General features: G+C 45.7%; 2 protein-coding genes across 4 annotated transcripts; one reads left to right on the top strand and one right to left on the bottom strand.

The window, feature by feature from the left end:
• Window positions 1-326: 326 nt before the first annotated feature.
• On the top strand, window positions 327-10,369 carry INO80E (INO80 complex subunit E). Its single transcript, XM_021006681.2, has 7 exons — window positions 327-558; window positions 862-932; window positions 1,043-1,095; window positions 2,275-2,353; window positions 3,316-3,427; window positions 4,304-4,420; window positions 9,488-10,369. Exons 1-7 carry the CDS (start codon window positions 478-480, stop codon window positions 9,710-9,712), a joined length of 738 nt encoding a protein of 245 aa, XP_020862340.2. The 5' UTR covers window positions 327-477; the 3' UTR covers window positions 9,713-10,369.
• On the bottom strand, window positions 9,793-24,103 carry DOC2A (double C2 domain alpha). Of its 3 annotated transcripts, XM_021006679.2 has the most exons (12): window positions 21,713-21,890; window positions 21,566-21,591; window positions 20,235-20,541; window positions 17,431-17,510; window positions 16,935-17,009; window positions 16,275-16,384; window positions 12,964-13,090; window positions 12,748-12,807; window positions 12,277-12,440; window positions 11,837-11,918; window positions 11,247-11,343; window positions 9,793-11,073 (listed from the first exon to the last, which is right to left on the bottom strand). In XM_021006679.2, the coding sequence occupies exons 3-12, from the start codon at window positions 20,524-20,526 to the stop codon at window positions 10,931-10,933; spliced, it is 1,230 nt and encodes a 409-aa protein (XP_020862338.1). In that variant the 5' UTR covers window positions 20,527-20,541; window positions 21,566-21,591; window positions 21,713-21,890; the 3' UTR covers window positions 9,793-10,930. The 3 variants fall into 3 exon arrangements, with proteins under 3 accessions (XP_020862338.1, XP_020862339.1, XP_020862337.1); XM_021006680.2 differs by lacking the exons at window positions 21,566-21,591; window positions 21,713-21,890 and adding an exon at window positions 23,952-24,103; XM_021006678.2 differs by lacking the exon at window positions 21,566-21,591.
• Window positions 24,104-25,475: the final 1,372 nt, after the last annotated feature.

The following is a 25,475-nucleotide window of genomic DNA, read 5'->3' as shown; positions in this document are numbered from 1 at the left end:
AACTCGAAGAGGGCCGTGATCTGAGAACGTCGTAATACAATCCTTCGAACTTTTAACTTCTCAGGTGGAGTTATGGGGCGACAAACGTCTTTGCTCGTTTTTCGTGATGTCATCGCGTCTCTACGCGCCCGTTGGTCAATACTGCAGCTGAGCCAGAGTTAACTTTTTTTCCCCCCTTTACTGGTTTCGTTGCGCATGCGCGTTCCCCTGACATTCTCGGGTAGTCCGTTTTCGTGCCACGTTCTTCGCCTCAACCTTTTGGGTGGGTGCCTCTGGGAATTGTAGTCTCAAGTGGGAGGGAGTAGGCGGATTCCGGAAGTTGGGTGCCGGAGAGCGCCTGTTGTGGGGTGGGGAGTAGTTAACGGTTCTCCCCAGGCCTTGGGCAGGGGGGGGCCCTCCTCCGCAGGGCCTGTAGCCCGAGCCTGAGTAGGATCGGGCATCGGACGCCCGGGGTGGGTGTGTTTTCCCCGGCCAGCCATGAATGGGCAAGCGGACGTTGAGGTGGACTATAAGAAGAAATACCGGAACCTGAAACGGAAGCTCAAATTCCTAATCTACGTAAGTGTGTGTCAGGGGACGGTCCGAGCCTGGCCCCTCCTGCCCCAGGGCCCTTAGCCCTAGCCTGCTACGGGGTCTCCTGTGAATCGCCTCCCCCCTTCCCCCATCCCCCAACGAGGAGGCCAGGGCAAAGTCTCCCCATAACCTCAGGGATTCAGCCCCAGCCCTGCCCACCAATTCTGTGCTCTGTGACCTTGGGCCAGCCCCTTCCTCCTGAGCCTCAGTTTCTCTTATCTGTAAAATAAGGGGTTTTGACTAGAGTATCTCCAAGGGCTTTTCCAGCTCTGATGCTTTCTTATCCAGGAGCATGAGTGTTTTCAGGAGGAACTGAGGAAGGCGCAGAGAAAGCTGCTGAAAGTGTCCCGGGACAAGAGGTGAGAGGGTTTGGAATGGGAAAAGGAGTAGGATGCTAAGGAAGGAAAAGAGCCCCAGGAACTAAAGGGAACACTACCTTTCAGCCCTTTCTCCCCAAATCTTTCTTTAGTTTCCTTTTGGATCGTCTTCTGCAGTATGAAAATGTGGATGAAGACTCTTCTGGTGAGTAGAAAACTAGAGCATAGGAATTGAAGACCCTTTGAAGAGTGAGTACTACCTACTCCTTCATCTCTTTTCACCAGATTCCTTGAGTGCCTTTGCTTATGGTAGTAATTCAGACTTTGCAGAGTTTTTAAGATTAATAAAAAAAGTTCTCCTCTGATTTTCCGTAAAACCATATGAGGTAGATAGTACAAATTCTTCTCTTTACAAATGAGGAAACTTAAGATCAAGGAAATAGAATTCCAAGACTGGCTGGAACCATGTATCTGTCTTTCCTATTGGCTGGCAAAGCCTCCTGCCTGAATTTATTCTTCTCAGAAGGTTGAACTAGGAATCAGAGGAATTGGGTATTGGTCCCAGTTCTGCTACTTGTTAGTGACTTTGGACAAGTCATACTTTAGGTCTTAGTTTTCTAATCTGTAAAAATGAAGATAATGATTCCTGTCCTCTTTCCCACACAGGCTTATTGTGAAGATCTGTTGAGACAAACAATAATAATTAACATTTACATAGTACGGCTAAATTTTCAAAACACTTTTCTTACATTATCATAGGTAGATACTCTACAATGATATCCATATTCTACAGATGAGAAAACTGAGTCTTAATGAGGTTGTCACTTGCCCATGGTGATACAGCTATATTAATTGCCTGAGATAGGATCTTAATTTAAATCTTCCTGACTCAAAATCCAGCACTCTTTTACATGGGTGCTGTGCTTAAGAAACATATGAGAGAAATTATTATTCAGTTATCTTCTTAATTGTTTCTTGATTGCCTGCTGCTACCAGGATATTGTGCTGGGTTTTGCAGCTACAAAAGAGTCCCTGCTTACTCCCCAAGAGTTTATAGTTTAGTTTGGGGAAAGAGGCCGTATTACACATAAAGGTAGTTTGCAGGTTAAAGTAGCATATGCAGACACTGGTTCAAAGTATAGTCAGAGTTCAGAGGAAGGAAAAATCACTCTGGGATGATTATGGAAGGGAGAATAATAGGGCCCTTAGGTTAACCTGGAAGGAAGGAGAAGACTTAAATGATCAGAAAAGATGGGAGAGGACATTCCAAATAAATCAGAGCAAGAAATGTGCATGGTGTGTTTAATAAATGTTGTATCCTTTCAGTAGAAGGGTCACTGAGGGAGTAGAGAAAATAGCTCAACATTTCCCTCTTCCATTCTAGACTCAGATGCCACAGCATCCTCAGAGAACAGTGAGACAGAGGGCACACCCAAACTCACTGAGACACCAGCTCCCAAGAGGTAAGAACATATCCTCTATCCTTGTCTTAAAGACAAGCCATTTCTGTCTTTTCTTTTTTCACCTTTACCCTTATTTTTTTTGGTTACTCTGTACTTAATAAACGTCATCAAACACAAGCATTTTCATATACAGAGAAGAACAGAAAAAGAGAATTGTAGGAGAAGCTAGGAATGAGTTATATACAACTTGCCTTTCTTCAAAAAATACAATAAATTTGCCATGTTAGTTTCAAAGCTGTCCTGCTTGCCTGTGTCTCCTGAGTCTCCATTTTCTCTTCTGTAAATGTTCAATGCTACAAATGACCCTCTTTTATTTTTATTTGTATCCTTGTAAGTAGTCTTATCCCCTTCATGTAGGAGAGGAAATACCCCAAAACAACCCATGCATTTTTCCATCTCAGAAAATAATATATCTTAACCTATTTCTTTGCTCCTTCACTTCTTTGTCACATAGTTGGTAACATACTTCATTAGTGGATCTTTTGAAGTAGCAGTCATGTATTGCATTGATTAGAGTTCTTAACTCTTTAAAAGTTGTTTGGTTTTGGGTTTTTTTCAGTGTTGTAGTTATCATATAAATTGTTTTTCTGGTTCTGCTCACTTCACTCTGTGTCAGTTTATCTGAGTCTTCTTGGGTTTCTCCAATCTAAATGTTTCATTGTTGGTTATGGAACAATAGTAGTCAGTTACATTCATATACCATGATTTGTTCAGCCATTTCTCAACTTTTAGGCACTCTCTTAATTTCCATTTCTTTACTACAATGAAAAGTGCTGCTACAAATATTTTTGTACATTTAAGTCCTTTCCCTCTTTCTTTGATCTCTTTGGAATATCTGCCTAGTAGTGGTATTAGCTTCCTGTCCTTTCAAGAGGGGATAGCACAAATAGGATTTAGGCTAGAGACGAGGGTTAGAGGTTTACTATTTGGGGGTCTGATCTTCTCTGTTGTCCCCTTTCTAGGAAAAGAAGTCCCCCTCTGGGGGGTACCCCATCCCCCTCTGGCCTTTCACTACCCCCATCCTCGGGGTTTCCCCTGCAAGCCTCCGGGGGCCCCTCTCCGTACCTGACCTCGGTGAGTAGAAGTTTCAGTGGTCGTGATTTGGCCAAGGTTTTAATGTGACAGCTTTAGTTTCTACATCAGGAAAGTAAGGCCAGCTGTCTTGCTTGAAGTGGGTTTCACAGATTGGTTGAGACATCATGTGGTGAGCTTGCTTCAGGAACTGGCAGTGGCGTTGTTATTGATGGGCTGTGATTTTGTGTCCATCCAGTGTTCATGTGGGATGTGTCTACCATGTTGGCTATGAGTTGTGTCTGTAGTTTTGCCCAGTCTAATAAGACTAATTTTGTGCAGGGTTTTCATAGACAGCCTTTTTGGAAAGAGAGCAGCCAGGATGATGTTGGTGATGCCCTTAGCTTCCCAAAATGCCAAGCTGAGGGTAGGCAGCAGCTTCTTCCGAATCAGAAACCAACTTGGTGTAACTAACTAGAGATGAGCTGCATTTGTAGTCTGTGGGTCTTGGCCAGTTCCCTTCACTGATCTCAGTGAAGCTGGCCCTTCCCAGCACCGACAAGGGTCAGTGCTTACTTGACAGAGTCCTGTCTCCTACTGTTGTATGATACCACCCCACTCCTAAGTTTATTTTTATGCAAACTCAGGGTCTTTTCAGTGCTGGGTAGAGATGAGGCAAGGAGAGAAAAATCCTTCAGGAAGATGAAGATCACCTCCATGTGAGGGACCAGTTGGCAGTGTTGGGGGGAGGCAAGCAGATTTGGAAGTCACAGGATAGCCAGCTGGGCCCCACCATGCTCATCACCATTTTTTTGTTTGTTTTTCCATTTTCTCTTGTTTGGGTTTCTCCTTTGCCTTGCCTTCCCTCAATTTCTTCTCCCTCTCCCAACATCCATCCTTTTCCCATCTTCATTCTCCCCTTTTTCCCCTCCCCTGCAGCTGGCCTCCCCCCCATATTCCCCCTTCCCCTCCGACTACCTGGCCCTGCAGCTGCCTGAGCCCAGCCCCCTGAGATCCAAGCGGGAGAAACGGCCCCGCCTGCCCCGGAAGCTCAAGGTACCTGAATTTTGGGGGAGTTGGGACACTTGGAGGGGGGGTGTAGTGTGGGTTTGGGGTTGTAAAAATGATAGGTGGTACTGGCCCTGGAGGAGAACTTGAATCTAGGGGAGTTTTTGGATTACAGATAGAAATTTAAGGATCTTTTGCTAAGTATTGAGAGCCTGTTGTGTACCTAATCTACTGTGCTCGGTGCACATTTAGAAGTATAAGATATGGTTTCAACTCTTGGGCTGCAGTCTGGTTTGGTAGCCAAAATTGATCTTATAAACAATACAAGACATGTGATTTAATTTTCTAAACTGTGTGAAACAGAGAAGGAAAAGAATAAGGAGGGGTAAAGTCTCTAGGGAAAACTTCAGGGAGAAGTTGAGTCTTGGCCTGAGCCTTAGAGGATGAGTAGGTTTTGAATAGGTAGAAAAGAACAAGAAAAACAATCCATATGAAGTTCATAACATGGGTAGAGGTAAGTATGAGGTTGGTGTATTTCTGGGACTAAGTCAGCCTGGTTAGACTAGAGAATACACAGAGATCACTGGCAGTTCAGATGCAGTGCACCATTCTTCAGCAGAGGAGTGACTTGATGAAAGTATTGTTTAACAAACGCTGGCGGGCCAGAAAGCTACACTTGTGCCTCTCGTCCTCTCTGTTTTCCTTTATTCTTTCTGAGAAGAACTCAAAGACTTACACAGCATCGCTTGAATATAGCATAAATCAGGTGTTAGTAACATGTATTGAACCCGTACTTTGTGCCTCTCACTGTGCTAAGCTCTAGGGATACAAAGAAAGGCAAAAATATTTAGAGACAGCATGCATACAACACTGTACAAACAAGGGATCAATGTGGGATCAACTGAGGGTAGACTCAGGAGGAAGGCACTAAGAAAAGGAATACTAGGAAAGGCCTCTTGCAGAAGGTAGGACCTTAGCTGAGGCTTCAGGGAAGCCAGGAGGCAGAAGTGAGGAGGGAGAACATTCCAGGCCTGAGGCCGGTGCAAATGCTTGGAGTCTGGAAGTGTTCAAGTCTTGTTTGGGGAACAGCAAGGAGGCTGGTGTTACTGGATCAAAGAGTACATGTTGGGGATTAAAGTGTGAGAAGACTGGAAAGGTAGGAAGGGAGAAGGTTATGAAGAGCTTTAAAAGCCCAGCAGAGGGTTTTATGTTTGGTCCTGCAGGTCATAAGGAAGCCATTGGAGATTATTAACTGAATAAGTGATGTGGGAAGACCTGAGCTTTAGGAAGGTCATTTTGGCAGTCAAGTGGAGAATGAACTAGAGTGGGGGGATGCTGAGGCAGGGAGGCCAAACCCAAGACTATTTCTATAGTCCAGGCCTAAGGTGGTGAGGGCCTGTACCAGTGTGGCTGCAGTATTAGAGGAAGAAGAGAGCAGAATTAGAGATGCTCAGAAAGGTAGAATCAGTAGGAATGGGCAACAGATTTGATATAGGGGTATAAAGAGTGACTGAGGAATATGACTAGGTTTCTAGCCTGGATGGTGGGGAGGATGATGGTGCCCTAAATAGTGATAGGAAAAGGGAGGCAGAGCCAAGATGTTGGTGTATCAGGAAGAAGTACAGCTTCTATGTACACATCCACCCCCCAAAAAACTAAGTAACTGAAATATCTAAAAAATGAGCCAGACTGAATCCTGATAAGGGAATCCAATGAAAAATCACAGTGAGTCATTTTTCCAGCCTAGGTGGGCATGAGGAGACAGAAAAGTGTGTGGATACTGGGGACAGGGTCTAGCTAGGACCATGTCAAGAAGAGCGTTCCCACACCCAAGGACTGAAAGAGGACTAAGAGTGCACCAGGGCAAGACAGGTTCCCAGATGCACATTAGGGCACTAAGAACTCATGCAGGATGTGGGAACAGATACCAGCAGACAGCTTTGCTGCTCACTACCCAGTTCCAGGTTGCAGATCAGGGTGGACTGAATAGGGGGCTTTCCTTCAGGGGTAGCTTTTGGGGTAAGGAGCAGTGACAGGCACCAGGCTGTGTATTGGGTGAGGAACAAGTTCAGAAGCAAGGAGTAGCTTGCTCTTAACTCAGGAGTGGAGTAGAGTCTCATTTTCAACTTCCATGCCAATCTGAAGCCTGCAGAGAAATAACCAAGGCAGAAATCCCAGACAAAGAGAAACCTACAGTTCTGTCACTGAGCCAGTAGAACTTTCTACTTGGCTAATAGTGACTGAGTCTGGCAGAAGTCTACTGAACCTCAAAAGGCCAAGCCCATAGGCCTGTTGCTCAGACCTAAACCTGGATCAGGAACTTGAAGAGCTCAGACCAGGGGACAGCAATCAGACTTACCCTGGATTAGACTACCTTGGGAGCCCTAAAAGCTTAGCAATCCCCAGGCTGAGCTGTCTTTGAAATCCTGGAATAACACAACATTCAGTACCCTAAGAGAATAGCATCAGGACCAGCCCATCTATTCCCTCCAGAAGTATACAGGGCCTGATCCTAACAGTCTGAAGTCAAGAAATAGGCTGGAAGAATGAGCAAGTAATAAAAGAATCCCACCATTAAAAGCTATTGTAGTGACAGGAACTTTCAAGACACAAAGCCAGGAGAAGAGGATGGCACCAAAACATCTACAAGCAAAGCCTCAAAGAAAACCACAGCTTGGGGACAAGTTCAGCGAGAATTCCTGGAAGAGATGAAGTGAGTTAAAACAAGTTTAAAAATATTTTTAGAAATGAAATGAGAATGCTAAAGGGAAAAAATTAGAAAAGAAATATGAGCTATGGAAGAAAGACTTGGAAAGGGGATTAAAAGTTTAGCACAATAGGTACAAAACCTTACCCAAAGATCAAACTCCCTAAAAATTAGAATGGACAAAATAGAAGCTAATGACATCATGAGACAATGAGAAATATTACAACAGTCAAGAGACTGAAAATATAGAAGAATTTCTAAGGTATCTCATGGCAAACAGTAAATAGGGAAGTCTGGAAGAAGGGGTGGTTTAGGGAGAGAGTTCCATTTTGCATATGTTGAGTTTAAGCTATCTGCAATTTAAGTTTAAGATATTTTCAAGATATCCAGTTGGAGATGTCCCGTAGGCAGTTAGAAATTTGAGATGGGAGGTCAGGAGAGAGATTAGGGTTTGATAAATATATTTGAGAATTGTTGCATATAAATAATAATTAAATCTATGGCAGCCAATGAGATCACCAAATGAAATAGTAAATAAAGAAGGAGAAGAGGGCTCATGACAGAACCTTGGTAGGGGACACTAACGGTTAGTAGATAACTGTGTGAAGATTTAATAAGGAGACTGAGGAGTGGTCAGGAGAGAAATCCAGAAAGGATGATATCAAGGAGAAGAAAAGAGTACTCAACAGTGACTGAGATTGCAGAGGTCAAGAAGGGTGAGGATTGAGAAAAAGCCTTGGGATTTGGCAATGAAGAGATCATTGGTAACTTTGGACAGAGCAGTTTCAGTAGAATAATGAGGCTGAAGGTGAGACTGCAGAGAGTTAAGAGAATGAGAGGAAAGGCAGTGGAGGCACTGATTGTAGACAACTTTCTCAAGGAGTTTAGCCATTGAAGGGAGGAGAGATGGAGGACGGTTGCTGTTGGGGATTTGGGTTGGGGGGGGTGATACGTGACTTGTGTACATCATTCACCCACAGCCATCACTTGCCTCCCCATTCTCGAGAGAAAGGTTGGGTTGGAGACCTATCTAGCAGCTATGATATAGGATAGAGCTAATAAGGGTAGTCGCTAATTTTTGACTGCAGACAAAAATTATATTACTATACATCATGTTACATATTTCATATTACTAATGAAATTTCTTTAAGGAGATTTTAAAGTCTTCAGGGAATATGGTATTAGCTCAAGAAGGAATTTTAAGGAAAAAGTTCCAAGTCATAAGTGCCCCTTTAATAATAACTGGCATTGATAGAGCCCTTTCCTCTCGATAACCCTGAGATGCCACCATTTTTCAGATGAAGAAACTGAGGCCCTGAGAGATTGGATTTGAAGCAGTATTCAAATCCAAGTTTCCAGACTTCAAATCCTGTGCTTTTCCAATGGATCCCACTGCCTCTCCCTTAATGAGAGAGACATTCAGAAAGGCATTTGTTGACAGATCAAAAATCTTTAAAGGGAGCAGGCTCGGGAAGATCACTGTCCTTGAATTGTATTCCTAAAGCTGCTGGGTTAGCTTGTTGTTGGCCTAGCTTGCCAACAATTTTTTATTCCCTACCTGAGATTTTGGCATGTGTTTGAAATCTTTGGGGAGAGAGGGTGCTGGGAAATTTTGTCAATTTATTTTACCAACAGTCACTTCCATGAGCTTTAGAGTTTACAATTTTTCTCCCCGCCCCCAAAGATGACGTGCAATCTGATATAGGCTTTACGTATAGATTCCTATTAAACATGGTTCTGGGAAATTTTAGAGCATACATGTTCTGTACCACACTCCTCAGCCAACACACGTTTTCTGAGCACCAGTTACATGCAAGGCTCTCACAGAATTTACAGCACACCTAACAACATACCAGGCAGTGGATGTGAAATGCCAACCAAGTGGCATCGACCTTCTCCCCTCCTCCCCCTGCACCAAGTACCAGATGGCAGACATAGCCGAACTTGGCCATTGGGTTTGTGCCTTTTACTTGGCTAACGTCTCTACTCAGTGCTGCTAGACTCTGGTGCCAAAACTTCGTGCTTCCTAGGAACTCATCAGAAACTTAAATGTGAGTCGTGGCTGAACTGGGCTTATGGCTTTAAGGCAATGATCATAACAGACAACCTGAGAAAAATAGTTCTGCAAATCTATACAGAATGGTAGGGTTGCCCTGGTACTTTGGGGCTTTTCAGTGTGTACTATTAACTAACCCACAGAGAAGGTTATCTGACTGGAGGTATAAAACTATTAGTGATGGGTGGGGAGACCAGGTGACCTTGCCCAACTATGTAGACTAATTATGGAAGGAAGAGGTCCAATGAATTTTCAGAAAAATTCATTCCAAGGATAGGGAGGGAAATTTTCCTTATTATCTTTTTTTTTTCTTCTTCTTCTGTATCTTTCTCCTCCTTCATCTTCCCTACAGATGGCAGTGGGGCCATCTGAGTGTCCAGTGGGGGGTTCACTGACCTTCCCAGGCCGGGGAGCTGGTGGTGCTGGGGTAGGGGCAACCCTGGCCCCACTAGGGCCTCCCAAGCTGCCCCCACATACCATCCTGAGCACCGTCCCTCGCCAGATGTTCAGTGATGCAGGGAGTGGAGACGATGCCCTGGACGGCGATGATGACCTCGTGATTGACATCCCCGAATGACCACCTACCCTAGCCCCTTCCCTCCCTCTGGTTGCCAGGTGGCAATGGCAACAGAAGCAGCAAAGACAAAGAGCAGTCAGTGTGTTTTTGGAGACATTTATTGATGCCCAGTCTTATGTCTGGACATTGACAATCAGAAGAGGCGTAAACATGCAGCAAGGCGCCCCCGAAGAAGAGGCGGGGAGGCAGCCCCCAGCCCTGAAAGCCGGGCACGTGCCGCATTTGGGTTTGCAGCCAGTGGTGTGCAGGGAAGGCAGATGGACTGTAGAGGTCAGCACAGGGCTTCCTTTCCCCTCTGCTGCCACGTGCTTTGCCTTCCTCTCTCGCCCTGGATGCAGCCAAAAGAAAAGGAACAGCCAAGGGGGCCTCTGCCTCCCCTTCTTGAAGGCAAAGGCCCTTGCACCAGCTACCATTTTAATGGGGCAGCTAGATAGGGCTAGTTTGTTTTGTTTTTGTTTTTACTGCAGACTTTTATTAAAGGGGTGCTTGGTGGTTTTATTTTTGTTTTCTGAAATTTTCTCCCTCCCTAACCCCCTCCTAATCCGGTTTACTCCCACTGCAGGGAGTTTTGCCGGGCAGCTTGGAGAGGTGGATGAGAAGAGAATGACCTGGTTGGGGGGAGGGAGCAGGGCAATAAATTCTCTCCCTCCCCTTGCACATGCGAGTGGTATGGTTCATTTGCATATGATATCCCATCAGGCAGTAGGAAATTTGCATATATAGCCCCACCCATCCCCTCACAAAAAAAAACCCATCCCCACAGTAACAAAGTGAATCTCACAAAATAAGACAAGAAGTGTTGAGGGGGGAGAGGGAGAAACTTCTCCCACACCCATCCTCATGTAAACGTGCAACACACTCGTGCGAAGTTGAGTGACAATCACATGGCCCTGTGGTTCCCCCCCCCAAGAAGGGGCTCTTCCTTGCCCCCCCTTTTCTCCCACTCTTGCTAAGGTTCTTAAGGGCCTTTTTCTGGAAAACAGCCTGGGTACCAAGTTCCCTTCTCTTCCCAGGGCTGAAACAGGTGGACTTTTCTGTCTTTTCCTGAGCCCATTGAGATGATAGAGAGTTTGGATTCCTTCTTCCCACCCCTTCCACCCTCTTCCCTTTCCAGGAGTGAAGAGGAGAAGGCACCCAACTGAAGCCCCTGGTTTCCCATGTTCTCTTGCTTCCTCTGTTAGGAAGTAGCCTGTGTCATGGGGCTGGTTGACTGGGGTCCTAGGCGGAGAAGGAGGCAGCAGCAGGGGGCAGTTCGCTGGTCAGGGTATGCCAACGTTCCAGGGTCGCATCTGGTTGCCGAAGACAGTCCCCCCAGTGCTTCAGAGCCTCTCCCCGTGAATTGGGACCCAAGGACACTCCACCTGGGGGGAGGGAAGGAAGGAACCAGTACATAATCCATTAGCTTACTAAGTCCAGTGCCTGAATCGAGCAGCCCTGTTTTTCCCGAAATGCACAGGTGACAAGGTTTCCACATATGAATTTGGTCCCCATGCTGGCCATTGGAGCCAAACCCACTGGAGCCCAGTCTTCTCACCAATGAAGTCATTAGATTTGCCAATGTCGTAGTCCCAGACAGTGACCTCTAAGGTCTTCGTGGCCAGAGCCGGGAGCTCCATCTCGTAGAAGAATTCCTGGGGAGGTAGGGAACATGGAGGGCTACTTTCCCCTACCTTCACCTTTTGGGTTGCCCCAGATTGCTTCCCTGATTTGGCCTCTAATCCTGCTCAACTAAGGAAAAGGGATGACGTGAGCATCAGGAAATCTTTACTGTTGGCCAACTCTTCCCACAGCAGTCTGAAGGCACCATAGGGCTTAGAGCTTTGAGGAAGATGGAATTGAGATTTCATTATTAGAGATGTACGAGCCCAGGGGCCTGTGTATTTCTTGTTGAGGTGGGGTCACCACTAGCGGAAAGGGCTGTCTTCTGAAGTAGAAAACACCCCTTCTAGATTTTCCAGAATCATCCAGGGCAGGATGCTTAAGAAATAATGAGATCCTAGTAGTTAGGATGGAAATAAGTGCTCTTACACAGGAGAGAGGAAGTCACCTTGTGACCTCACCTCATTGATCAATCCTCCCACCTCTTATTGTCTCTACCTCATTTTCTCCTCACCCCTCAGTCACCTCATTAAACTCAGGATTCAGAGTTTTCTTCTTCACTGATGTTTTGTGCTTTGATTTCTTCTCAACATCTGGCCTCAGGTACCTGTGGAGACCACTGTGGGTCAGAATGCCCAGGTTCTGGGTGGCTTCTGGGAAGGGTGGAAGTGGAACTGAGGGTGGGGAGCAAATGCCTGGGGCTGCTGTAGGAGGGCTGAGGACAGAGAACTAGGGATCAATGTGGCCAGTGAGAAGAGCATTTATGGGGCATACAAGTACCTGGTTTCCTGCTACTAACTCATTTTATGACCCGATCTTTAAGGTCCCATTCAAATTAGAAATTTTGCTTCTATGGTTGCAGGAAGAACACTACGGGGTGAGTGAAGTTGCATAGGAAAGGAGACTGGGGGTTGGGAATCAGGACATCTGGGGCCCAGGAAGGGAGTGGGGCTTGGGTCCCTCACGTCTTGACATAGGGGTCTGAGTAGCCGTTGACATCCATGGCTGCGAGATGGGCGCATCGAACAATACCCACAAGCAGCCCTTGGCGCTGAGAGCTATAGGTGAGCCTGAGCAGGATTCGTCCCCGCTCCTCCAGCAGGCCTTGGCCCTGCTCTGCTCTCTCCAGCTAGGAATAAGAGAGACAGCACCTCAGAAACTGGACCCCCATGGCTCTAGCTACACCCAGCCTGCTCTCTTGCTGAATGATATGAAATGATTCTCCCTCTCCCACCCCCTTCCCCCTCTCTTGTCTTTAGGGAGGTGGAGAAAAGTGCTTCCACATCTAGGTGGGAATTGGCCAAGGAGCTAAACCCATCTTAAGGCCAGGGCCCTTCTGCCTTGTGGATTTTTCTTTCCTACAGAAACTGCTCCCTTATTTCTCTTGAAGGAGGAGACTATTGGTTGGGGTAAGGGGTGGGGCATGATTTCCTTACCTCTTTCAGGTAACAGGAAATACCTCTCAGAGCAGCTGTCATGGAAGAAGGTGATGCCAACTAGAGTTCAGACAGAAGAGGAGATTCTAAATGGCAACTATTCCATTCCATCAACCTCCTGAGCTCACAGACCCTCTCCCTTTTCATAAGATCCCCAGCCTCCGGTTGCTGCCCCAGCTATCAGGAAGTCTCAGCTCCACATATTAAAAAACTGACCGGGACCTGTCGCTCCAGACAGATGTTAAAGTGCTTCTTCTGGGAAGGTTTGAGACGGCGAAGTGGTACCCGGGTCTCCCCAATGAACTCATTGTGGCTTAACTTGTCCTCATCACAAACAGAGATCCTGGAGGGACAGAGGCATCAGGGGGTAGTGTCACAGAGAATCCCAGCACTGGAGATTCAACTTCAAGTCAACTCACCTAGGAGTAGGAGGAACCAGACAGGGGGCAGAGATGATGCCCTGAATATTGATGATGACCTCATGATTGACATCCCCTCTCAGGGTGCAGAGGACACTGCAGAAAAGTTGTAGGGGATCTGGAGGGGGATTTTCTCTATATGTGGTGCAGAGAGAGGGCCACCTTGTTACCTAGAGTTGGAGGTAAGGAGCTCATGGAAACATGAAAACTTGTTACATAAAAACTTGGGGGGCCTCACTATTAGGAACCCGTGGGAGTAAGAGCACACTAGAAGCCCAGCCCCACCCAATCCACCTTCCTTTCACTGATTAGCAGGAACATATCATGTGGAAATGGCTCCCCTTCTCTCTTCCCTCTTCTCCATGTTTTGGACAGCTAAGCAGGAATTAAGGAAGGAATGATCTGCCCTGGGAGCTCTTGGAAAATATAGGAGAGGTCTCCTCTCCAGTATGAGAAAAACTTTTTCTACTTGTGTGACCACCTCCAATTATGGGCCGCATGTCCCCATGTCCCTAAGCCCCGACATTATTGGTAACCAAGTGTCCTTGTTCCACATCTTCGAGGCCCCAGTCCACAGCTGCATTTAACCAGCCAAAGATGGGCATTAGTCCAGGCAGGAGGGACTCTCTAGTATCCACATTCCCCATTTTCCTGGGGAAAAGAGCTGGAATGGGGGCCAAGATCAAGAGGAACTCTTCCTTTACTCCCTCTCTCCCAAACCTCCTCAGCCACAGAGATGGAGATGGTCTGGGAGAGAGTGGCCCCAGGTTAACCGAGACTAGTCCACCCCAGGAGATAACAGTTTCCAGCCTACAGGCTCCATAGTCCGGCCAGTTTGTGGTAGAAAGTAGTCAGGGTCTAAGGATGCTGATGGGAACTGGAGGCAGCCTTGGCCTCAGAGCTGTTGGGGGAGGGAAAAAAAGGGCCTGTGCACCTAGGGAGGCATCAACCCTGTTAGTCCTGTATTAATTCCTTTGTATGTCTTGGTCTCATCTGCTCCATACCTGTTTTCTTTTCCAAGTTTAAATCCACTTCCTCTAACCTTGATCCCATTCCCTCCTGCCTCCTTTTAGACCTTGTTTCACCAATTATTCCTTCCATCTTCTATCTCTGCTGGTTCTTTCCTCACCACCTACACAAACACATTCATATCTCCTCTTTTCTAACAAAACATTGGCCTGACCCTACTGCCGCCTCAAACTACCTTTCTATTTCTCTCCTTTCCTTTCCTTCCAAACTCCTTATGTGATTTATTCTACATTCACTGCCTCCACTAACTCACCACCCACTCATTCCTTAATCCCCAGAAATCTGGCTTCTGTCCCCATCACTCTACTGACATTGTTCACTCCAAGGTCATCAATGCCTTCCTCTCTGCTTAATCTAAATGGTCTTTTCTCAGTCTTCATCCTTTTTGCCCTCTCCTTATCATTTGACACTATTCTCCATCTCTTTCTGGATACTCTTACCTTTGGCTTCTGTGACACTGTAATATCCCAGCCCTCCTCCTAACCCTCTGACAACTCCTTCTTTGCCTCTTTCATTGGCTTCTCTTCTTCCTTCTGTTCTCTTACTGTGGGTATCCCTCAACGTTTGGTCCTCAGCCGTCTTCTCCCTGTTCCTCTAAATACTCTTTCCCTTGATGATCTCATCCACTCTCACAGCTTCAACTATTATTTCTATGCAGATGATTTCCAAGTCTCTCTTTCCAGCCCTCATCTCTTTTTCCTGAACTCCAGACTCATATCTCCAGCCATCTGCTGTGCAGCTCCACCTGGATGTTTCATGAGCCCTACAAACGCAACATATGCAGAATCAAACTCACTGTTGTCTTTCCTAAACCAGCTCTTCCTTAGTTCCTTATTTCTATTGATGACACTACCATTTCCCCAATCACCCATGATTAATTATATAGTTGCATTTCATTCTTCCCTTTCCCTATCAAAGAAGTGGCAGGACTTGGCCACTGATTAGGTGTATGGGTCAGATTATAAAGGGTCTTGAGCAGCAGAAAGAATTAGACTTGATGGAGTAAGCTCATCAAACCCATATTGATGGGGGCAGCTAGGTGGTGCAGTAAATAGAGCTACAGCCTTGGGGTCAATAGGACCTGAGTTCAAATCCAGCCTCAGACACTTGACATTTACTAGCTGTGTGACTCTGGGCAAGTCACTTAACCCCAACTGCCTCACCAAAAAAAAAAAAAAAACACCTGTATCGATGGAGCAAACTCAGATGAGAAAATTATGTAAAGTGCTTTGTAAACCTTATAGAGTCATATTGTCAATTACTTTTATAATTTATCTCAATCTCATCTTTTTGATGAAGTTCAAATAGAAATAGCTCTTTTTATATAATAGTAGTAATAATAATTCTTAATAGTTATAATTATTTATTATTATGCTATTGTGAGCTATTGCAGGTATTTGATCAGAGGCTTACTGGACTGAGAGTCATGTTTTAGGAAGATGAAGTTAACATTGAGCCTGGTGATCAGAAAGGGAAGGATTGGAACCTGATCAACCGAGGAAGGAGAGAATTTTTAAAAGAAGGGGGTGGTTAACAGTGTCATGTATTATGAAAATGTCAATAGGTGTGAGGACTTAGACCTTCCGAAAGTCACTTACCCTCTCTGGGCCTCAGTTTCCTCATCTGTAAAATTCAGGGGTTGGACAAAATGATCTTTAATGCTCCTTCTAGCTCTAAATATATGATCCCAGGAGACCGCTAGATGTGGCAATAAGATTACCCAAACTTTAGAACAATTTCAGTAGGGTGCATGATGGGAACAGAGACCAAACTTCAGTGGATTGAGGAGTGAATGGGGGGAAGGGAAGGGACGCACCAATGTATACTACTCTTTCTAAATGTTTGCCCGTTAATTATAAGAGAGCTAGATTAATAGCTCGAAGGATCAACAGGGTAAAGAGAAGGGTTATTTTTTTTTTCAATATAGGAGTGATGTGAATATGAATGAAGCCGGGAACAGGGGTGGAAAGTGGAGATGGGGAGCATAAAGATCTTTGTGGGGGGTGACTTCCTTAAAGGTCAAGGCCCCAGGAAGAGATGGAAAGGGATAACTTAGATCAAGAGCTTTCTGGGCCTCACCTGAGCACCTTTCGGGTGATGTCCTCATCGGTAATCCCCCGGTACATTAAGTCTTCATTCCACACAGGGTTCAGTGTGTTCCTCTGAGTCTTGGTCTTCAGCTTGTTGGCCTATTGGTCATAAAAGGGGTAAAGGGTTCCCCAAAGGGTAGGGAGGACCCACAAAGGGAGGGGAAAAAAAAACAGAGCCTAAGGTGGAAGAGGAGGAATCTAGTCAATTATAAACTCCTTGAGGCCAGTCTTTTCTTTTCTCTTTTTCTTTTTGTTTGGTTAGGTAATTGGGGTTAAATGAATTGCCCAGGGTCACACAGCTAGTGTCAAGTGTCTGAAGCTGGATTGGAACTCAGGTCTTCCTGACTCCAAGGCCAGAGCTCTATCCACTTTGCTACCTAGCTGCCCCGAGGCCAGTCTTAATTACTTTTGTATCTCAGTGTCTAGCACATAGTAGAAGCTTAAAAATAATGATGACGATAATGATAATAATAACAATAATACATTAAGTTGATTCAGGAAGATTTTTTGGCTCTACAGAGAAGTTAGCAAAAAAGGGAAAGGCTCTCACTACTTAGAGGGATAAGGGAAAAGATTCTAGCAAAGAATATGGAGATGGAAATAGGAAGAATGGGGAAGAAGATTGGGGGACCTCAAGAGGGGGAAATACCTTGCACGCCCCTGGTAGGAGGTGTAGTTTGACGTAGGGATCAGCCAGGCCGTTGAAGTCCATGGGTTTGAGACCCTGTTCATGGAGGGTTAGGCAAGAGTAGTGATTCCTCTCAGTTCCCCCCTTCCCTGAGCCTAGGGAGATTCTCCAGACCTCCCAAAACCCATTACCTCCTCCCCCATCTTAAGGATACATAACCAAGAAAAGGCTAGGGAGAGGAGAGTATATAGGAAGGCCAGGGAGATGAAAACAGAGATTAAAACTGAAACTCAAAGAGAAATGGAACAATAGTGAGTCAAACAAAAGCTAAAGATGACAAACAGAGACAGGAAGCTGGGGAGGAAATGTTCAACTTGGGAGGGCAGAGGGAAAAAAGGAAAGAAGGAATATCCCACCACTGACCTGTATCAGTAACTGCTAGGGCCCTGGGAGAAGGGAACAGGGCTGTGGGGAAGAAAGGAGGGGCTGGGCCTGTAGAAGTGTGTCAGGGACCCACCTTAGCCCTGAGGATGCTGCAATGGAGAGTGCAAGTTGCCTGATCATAGAGAAGGTCAAACTCTAGGGTACCCAGGGCAGCTGTAGAGAGAGGTCCATTCACATCTCAAATTTAATGTGTCTGAAAAAGAACTCATCTCCCTCACCCACCCCTCTTCCCCCAGCACACACCAACTGCCTCCAAATCTCCAATTTTTGTTGAGGGCACCACCAATTTTTCATACTCAGCAAAGGTGGAAAGTCATCCTCAAGTCTTCTCTTTCCTTCTCTCCCTGTAGACAATCAGCTGCCAAGTTTTGTCATTTCTACCTCTACATCTTCTACATCCATCCTCTTTTCCCTTTTTCATAGACACCAACCCTAGATCATATCCTCATTACCTCTTTCCTGAACTATTTCTAATAATATTTTATTTTCCCCCAATTACATGTAAAAATAATTTTTAACATTTAGTTTTTTCCCTAAAGTTTTAAGTTCCAAATTCTATCCTTCCTTCCCTTTCTTCCTCCTTCCCTAAGATAGTAAGCAATCTGATATAGGTTATACACATAGAATCATATAAAATTTATTTCTATATTCATCATTTTGTGGAAGAAAACTTGAACCAAAAAAGAGAGAAGGAAGGAAGGAAGGTAGGTGAAAAATAATGTGCTTTGGTCTATATTCAGATGCCATCAGTTCTTTCTCTGGCTAGCATTTTTCATCATGAGTCCTTTAAGGTTGTCTTGGATCATTGTATTGCTGAGAACAGCTAAATCATTTACAATTCATCATATATTGCTGTTATTGTACTATGCTTACTTCACTCAGCATCAGATCATACAAGTCTTTCCAGGTTTTTCTGAAATCATCCGGCTCGTCATTTGTTATAGCATAATACTCTATTACAATCATATACCACAACTTGTTTAGCCATTTCCCAATTGATGGACATCCTTTCAATTTCCAATTCTTAGCTACCATGAAAAAGAGCTGCTATAAATGTTTTTTTACAAATAGGTCCTTTTCTTATTTTTAAAAAATCTCTTTAGGATACAGACCTAGCAGTAGTATTGCTGGATCAAAGGATATAGCCCTTTGGGCATAGTTCCAAATTGCTCTCCAAAATAGTTGGATCAGTTCACAACTCTACCAACAGTTTATTAGTGTCCCAGTTTTCCCTCATCCCCTCTAACATTTATCATTTTTCTTTTCTGTCATATTAGTCAATCTGAAAGATGTGAGGTATACCTTGGAGTTGTCTTAATTTGCATTTCTCTAATCAGTAGTGATTTAGAGCATTTTTCTTATGACTACAGATAGCTTTGATTTTTTTTTTGTCTGAAAACTGCCTGTTCATATGCTTTGATCATCTATCAGTTGGGAAATGACTTGTATTTTTATGAATTTGAGTTAGTTATCTATATAATTGGGAAATGAGGCCTTTATCAGAGATATTTGCTGTAAAAATATTTTCCCAGTTTTCTTCTTTCCTTTCAATTTTGGTTGCATTGGTTTTGTTTGTACTCTTTCTTGAATTACTACAATAGTCTCCTAATTGTGCTCTCCCTTCTTTATTCAAGTCAGAGATTACCATCCTAAGGCCAAATCTGACTATATTACTCTTCAATATAAAAAACTTCAATGGTTACTTATAGTCTAGCAGAAAATAAAATACCTCAGTCTAGTATCTAAAGCCCTCCACAACCTTCCCAGATATTTAATATTACACCTCTTTACGTGCTTAACATTCTAGCCATGACCTACTAACTGATCCCTGAATTCAATATTCCAACTCCAATTTCTGTCTTGGAACAGACTCTTCCTCATACCTGGAATTAACTTCCTCCTCACCTGTGCCTCTTAAAATCCCTAGTTTCCTTGTAAGGTTCAACTCAGGTGCGACCTTCTCTGAAAAGCCTTTCCTGTTCACCAGAGTTGTAAATGCTTAATCTCTCCTAAAATTACATTGTTTTATGCTTAACTGTGTATACCACATGCCACTCCACCCCACCCCCTGAAAATGCAAGGTCTTTAAAGGCAAGGACTATTTCATTGTGTCTTTATATCCCCATCCATTGCCTAGAATAATGCCTGGTACAGTAAGTATTAAGGAGGTACTTTGTACTTAAAGATATTGGAGCACTTAATAAACGTTTCTCAAGGTAAAACTGAGAGGCCTGCATTGTGTGTGAGTTTTTGTGATAGGACCCTCTGTGTGTGTGTGTGTGTGTGCATCTGTATGAGAGGGAGAAATGAATGCCTTGTATATGAGTATGTGACAATATGAGTGTGACTATGTGTAGATTTTCCATGTGTGCATGAATTTGAGTGTCTGTATTTGTATGTATATGTGTGTGTATGTATGTATAGAAAGTATGTAAAATAATTTCTGTGTATACGTGTACCTTGTGAGGTCTGAGGATGAGTGACATTCTATGTGTCAAGAAATATGTATGTATGTAACTTTGTATGTGACTGTATAAGTGACTATGTTTGTGTGTGTGTGTCAGAGAGACAGAGAGACACTTGCTCTTGCTTCTCTGTCCTCAGCTGTGGCTGTGGCTTGAGCTCCGTGTAGGTGGGAGTGTATCTCAGCACAAATATTTAATATTGAGGCTGGCAGATGTAATGTCACTGATTACAGTAGCTAGGCTGCAGCATCAGGGCCTCTCTCTCCCCAAAGGACCCTGGTGTCCCTGGCTCCCCTTCCTCCTCCTTTAGGGCCCTCTATCTCCCAAGCCTCCCCTTCCCAGTGCTCCGAGGGGCCTCCCCCTGATCAGCTATCCTGAGACCCCAGTATCTTCCCTGTTTCCCCAGACTCACTGGTATCATCTGAGTCATAGCTGTCCACTTCAGCCCCCTCCTCAGAGGCCCCAGCCCCTCGAATACCAGCCCCAGGGGACAGAGCCAGGGGGGTTAGGCTGGGTGTAGCTGCAGCCCCAGTCCCTGGAGACAGCTGGGGGTAGGGGCCTGCTCCACTCCCGCCACCCTCAGGCCCTAGCCGAGGAAAATAGTCAGAGATCTGCCGGATGGGTCGAATGGGGCCAGGGCACACGTTGATGGCCATGTGCTCCTGGATGTTGATGGTCATCCGGTCACCCCTCCGGCCCCTCATTCACACACGTCTCCCCTGGGAAAAGGAGGAAAGGGAAAGTTAGCTGTGGATCCCTGTCCTCTAAAAAATAAATGGCCTTTCCTCTTCACCCTTTTCCTCTATATTCCCCCCCTCCCCTAGCCTTCTGGGCATCATCCTCCTGGAGGACAGTAAGGGTCCTGCTCTGGGGGTCTGGCCTCCAAAGAATGGGAAATGAGAACAGATGCCCCCAGAGGAGGCTCTGGAATCTCAGGGCCTGTTAGGATGTGGGGGGAGGGTAGGAGGAGGTCATCCCTCTTGGGAGGTGCTAGGGGCAAGAGCAGAGGAGATAGTAGCAGAGCCTTGGGGGGACAGAGCTAGATCATCCTTATAAAGGACCGTGGAGGGCCCCAAATGGGATCTCTGTGAGGGCTTAGGTGGACTGGAACCTATATCCTCATAAGCAGCCAAACCACAGAGCTTCTCCCCTGTGGAAGTGAGTTAATTGCCTGTGTCTGCCAGGCCTTCATTGACTTAAATTCTTGGGCCTAAAATGGAATGGTTATGGGGGACGACAGACAGCATATGGACAAATAGGGAGGGTGGCTGGCTTGACCCTGTCCTCCACCCTCAGCTTCCTTTCTAACCAGAGCCCATCCCTCTCTGGCCCTCACTTGGCCCCGAGAGGCTGGAGCCTGACTCCAACCCCGTTCCATCTCAAACTCTTGTCTTATTCCCCCACCTGCAGGAAATTTCCCTGGACAGAGGTTCTGACTTTCTTGCCCTTGGTCTCAACCCTCCTCCTGAACTCCCTCTGTCCTTCCTGTCCCTCATGGTACCTAGATTCCTCCCCGGAGGCTCTGTCTCCCCACCAGGCTCAGTCTGAGTTCCCCCCTCCCCCCTCCCCCCTCTCCTGTCTGTCTCTTGGGCTGTCTGTCCTCCCTAGACTCCATTTATCCTCTGGGCTATCTGCTCCTCCCGGACCTCTGTGCCTCCCCATTCTGTTTGTTCATCCCTTCTTCCCCCTGAACCCCTATTCCTTAGGGCCTGCTGGGGGAGCCCCTTGCTCTCTTCTCCTCACCTGGCACTGGACTTCCCGACTGCCGACTGCCGATAGATTGCAGTAAATGAGAGAGAGATAAACACAGATTCCCCAGACACACAACCTCTTTCCCCACCTCCTCCCCCAACACACACACCCAGCCCAGCCCAGCCCAGCCCCTTCCACCTGTCTCTGTGGTCCAACAGGTGCTTGAGAACCAGGGGGACAGCAGAAAGGGAGTCTCAGAAGGTGCAGGGAGAGGTAGCAGCAGGGAACGCAGAGACAGGAGGAGATTCCAGAGGTGGAGAGAGAGGAGTCCGGCTGTGCGTGCTTGTGTGTGTGTGTGTGTGTGTGTGTGTGTGTGTGTGTGAGAGAGAGAGAGAGAGAGAGAGAGAGAGAGAGAGAGAGTGCCTGCTGGGGAGGAGGGGGTGAGGGAGGTGGAGGCGAAGATGAAGCAAGGGAGAGGGAGAGAGAGATGGATGAAGAGAGAGGGACAGAGGGACAGACAAAGAAGAATAGAATAAGCTTGGGTGGGAGGTACATACATACACACTCATACATAGAACAGGGCCCCCCAACACACACACACACACACACACACACACACACACACACACACACGCTCACACAAATTCCATTCACACATGCAGTCCTCCCTCACATGCATTCATGACATATTCATATTTACCACACCCACATGCATCATACACGGTCATATACACACTCACCGACACACATGCTTATACACTCCCCGCAGTCTCAAACACACTTATTCACATACGTATTCATGTCTGTATCACACAGAGACACATGAATCCACATTCATACAAACACTCATTAATTCACATGTGATCACACATGTATCCATAGGATACCTCAAAATCCCCTACTTTCACAACACACCGCTATGCTCACAGACAGATACACTCGTGATCATTCATACATTTGTACGAATTAATATGCACACACAAACACGAGTTCATACACACACAGAGTTCTGGGTTTCCAGGATTTCCAGCACCAGGGACAGAGTGAGAAATGCCTGGTATTTCCCAGCTCCTTCCTCACAGGGAGTCCCCTTTCTTCCCCTTTTTTCCCATAGATTTCCCCTGCTTGCCCCTGCTCCTACTTCCCTTTTAGAACACCCCGGGGGCCTGGCCCCCTATTCCCTACTACCGCCCCTGCCCTCCTGAATCTGCTCAATGCCTCACTCTTGGGTCCCAGGTGACTGGGCCTGAGGTATGGCTGGCTCTGCCAAATTCAGGGAAGCACTGGGTCCTGGTTGCCATGGCAATGCTTGCTCATCTTTTTCTCCACCCCAACCCTCCTTCAACCTTCTTGCTCCCAGACTCCCCCTCCTCACACCAAAGAACATAGATTCTGGGCTCTGCTAAGGGGGAAGGGACTTGGTTCCACCAGCTCCTGATTAGCCTTTCCCTCATTCTCTCCCTCAGTCCTTCCCTCAATCTCCCCTCTTTTCACTCCCCCCTTGGTTTCTCCCTCCCTCCTCCCCAGTCTCCCTTCTCTCTTCACTCCCGCCTGAGGTGTCTCCCTTTGCTTTTCATTTTGTTCGCCCTCTCTCCCCTTCACACACATCCTAGCTCCTAGTACCCTCCTAGATCAGTCCCCTCAGTGAAGGGGGCCTGCCTATTTTGATCGTCTTTTCCCCAATCAGAGCAACTGCTTCGTGTCCTAGGCTCTGAGATGGTGGCTATCCTTCCCCTCACCCCCAGACTCATTTGCCTCTACTAGGTTTTCCTTCCCTGCTGGGGCGGGCCAGTTCACCATCAATTCATAGAGGGTTTCCACTTTCCTCACTAGCCTGAGGGAGGGGAATGGGGACTGGAAGATCTCAGCTAATTATAGGCTAATGAGGCAGCTGGTATCTGGCAGCCTCCAGAGACGGGGGCGGGGGCCAAACCAGCAGTGCAAGGCTATAGAGGGGGTGGGAGCGATCAGCCTCTCTTCCTCCCTACTCTCCTTTTACTGCTTGGGGTCCCCCTTAACAGGGTCCAGACACTTTCCCTTCCGGATTGGAATGTCTGGCTACAGCCAGCACATGGTTGCTGTCTTTGAGAGCTGGGGGAAAATCTTGATGTTTAGGAAGGTGGGCCTAGGGTCTGGATGTATGGGTGAGGGGCTGTGGGAACAAAAGGAGGGATGAAAGAGGCGGATAGAGTCTGAGAGATGAGAGAGTGGAAAGGGAGGGGAAATCAGAAGGGAGATGGAGGGTGAGGGATGGGGGTACTGTTTCAAGTAGGAAGACTGGTGGGTGGACGGTAGTAACTGGGGCGGGGGCAATGGGGGAAGAGTAAGTTACATGGGAAGTGAAGGAGGGAATGGAAAGGAAGACAATTTTCAGGCCAAGAGTGGCGATTGTATTTAATAGGAAAGGTCTCTATGTAGGTAGCAGGGTGTGTCTTACCTGCTGGAAATTTGCCTTATGTTGGATTTATGAAGGGGGTTAGATGAGACAGGCTGTAAGATTCTATAATAACACTCAGATTCTATATTCAGAAGGCTTGACTTGTGGCTGGGGATGGAGTGGAGAGAAGGAAGAAGGAGGAACTATCTTTTGTCCCCAATTCTGCAATCTGACTCAGCTCTTCCCTTCCTGTTTCCTGGTCTAGGCAGATGATGGATGGTGACACTTCCCAACCCTCCTCCTAGCCTGGCCAGAGCCGAGCCATCTTATTGGTCCCGAACTTGTGTTCTATCTGGTCACTCCTCAGACTACTTAGGGTTGTAGTTATTTCTTTAAGTTCCTAAAGACAAGGATTGTATCCTGTTCATATTTTTGTTTTCTCAGTGTTTTATACAGAGTGGGCACATAGTTAATACTGAGTAAATAGCTGTTGAATATGGATGAACGAACCTATTATCTCAGTAGTGGAAGCTTGGCTCCTTATTAGTCAAAAGAGAAAGGTAGGAAGTAACTCCAGGTAATGAATCAGGGAAAGCATTTCCAGCATTCAAATTATATCTTAAAATAGTAAAAAGCTGTAATCAGCAGTAGCTCGGTGATACATTGGATAACATCTCTGTACTTGGAGTCATGAAGACCTGAGTTCAAATCTAGCCTCAGACACTAGCAGTGTGACCCCAGGCAAATTGATAAATCGATTAACCTCTTAGCCTCAGTTTCCCTATCTATAAAATGAGGATAATAATAGCACCTACTTCTCAGGGTTGTTGTGAGGATCAGAAGAAATATCTGTAGCGTTTTTCAAAGCTTAAAGCACTATGTAAATTCTAGCCATTATCCACAAAAGTTTTTGGTTCTGGTTAAAAATAGAAAAACAGATCACTGAAACAGATTAGATAAGGAAGAATCAGAAAAAAAAATCAAACTCAACAACTTAGTGTTTGAAAAGCTTGAGAGCATAAAATAGTTGAGGAAGAACTCCTTATTTGATAAGAACTGGGAAAACTGGAAAGCTATTTGGCAGAAATTAAATTTGGACCAGCGTCTTATACTTTGTACCCCAATAAATTCAAGCATCTTACACTTATACCACAATAAGTTTTAAATGGATATACAACATGAATATTGAAGATCATGCCATAAAAAATAAAAGAGAGGGGCAGCTAGGTGGTGCAGTGGATAGACCACAGGCCCTGGATTCAGGAGAACCTGAGTTCAAATCCAACCTCAGACACACAACACTTACTAGCTGTGTGACCCTGGGCAAGTCACTTAATCCCATTGCCTAACCTAAATAAATAAATAAAATAAAAGAGAATGAGGTCAGGTACTTTTCAGTTATGGGTAGGGGGACAGTTTTTAACTAAAGGATTGAGGAGATCACAATAGATAAAAATAGATCATTTGGGTTACATTAAATTGTGCAAAGAAAATCATTGCAATTAGGAAAACACTTTTATATAAAGATGTCTTTCATAAGTATCTGATATCCAAGATGTGTAGGGAACTAACACGAATATATAA

This window comes from Phascolarctos cinereus, unplaced genomic scaffold (assembly GCF_003287225.1).
Source record: "Phascolarctos cinereus isolate Bilbo 61053 unplaced genomic scaffold, phaCin_HiC Scaffold_4;HRSCAF=312, whole genome shotgun sequence".
NCBI classification, from domain to species: domain Eukaryota; kingdom Metazoa; phylum Chordata; class Mammalia; order Diprotodontia; family Phascolarctidae; genus Phascolarctos; species Phascolarctos cinereus.
The sequence above is the reverse complement of the archived record's forward strand: the minus strand, read 5'-3'. Positions and strand labels throughout refer to the sequence as shown.

What these genes read in the sequence shown, in the direction of transcription:
- INO80E (XM_021006681.2), top strand. Translation starts at nt 478, where the DNA reads ATGAATGGGCAAGCGGACGTTGAGGTGGACTATAAGAAGAAATACCGG. An exon ending in AAAGTGTCCCGGGACAAGAG is followed by an intron (nt 933 to 1,042) that starts GTGAGAGGGTTT and finishes ATCTTTCTTTAG; the next exon opens with TTTCCTTTTGGATCGTCTTC. An exon ending in TGTGGATGAAGACTCTTCTG is followed by an intron (nt 1,096 to 2,274) that starts GTGAGTAGAAAA and finishes CTTCCATTCTAG; the next exon opens with ACTCAGATGCCACAGCATCC.
- DOC2A (XM_021006680.2), bottom strand. Translation starts at nt 20,526, where the DNA reads ATGAGGGGCCGGAGGGGTGACCGGATGACCATCAACATCCAGGAGCAC. An exon ending in TCCTACCAGGGGCGTGCAAG is followed by an intron (nt 16,385 to 16,934) that starts GTATTTCCCCCT and finishes TATGACCAATAG; the next exon opens with GCCAACAAGCTGAAGACCAA. An exon ending in TGAATCCTGAGTTTAATGAG is followed by an intron (nt 11,344 to 11,836) that starts GTGACTGAGGGG and finishes CTACCTCCCCAG; the next exon opens with GAATTCTTCTACGAGATGGA.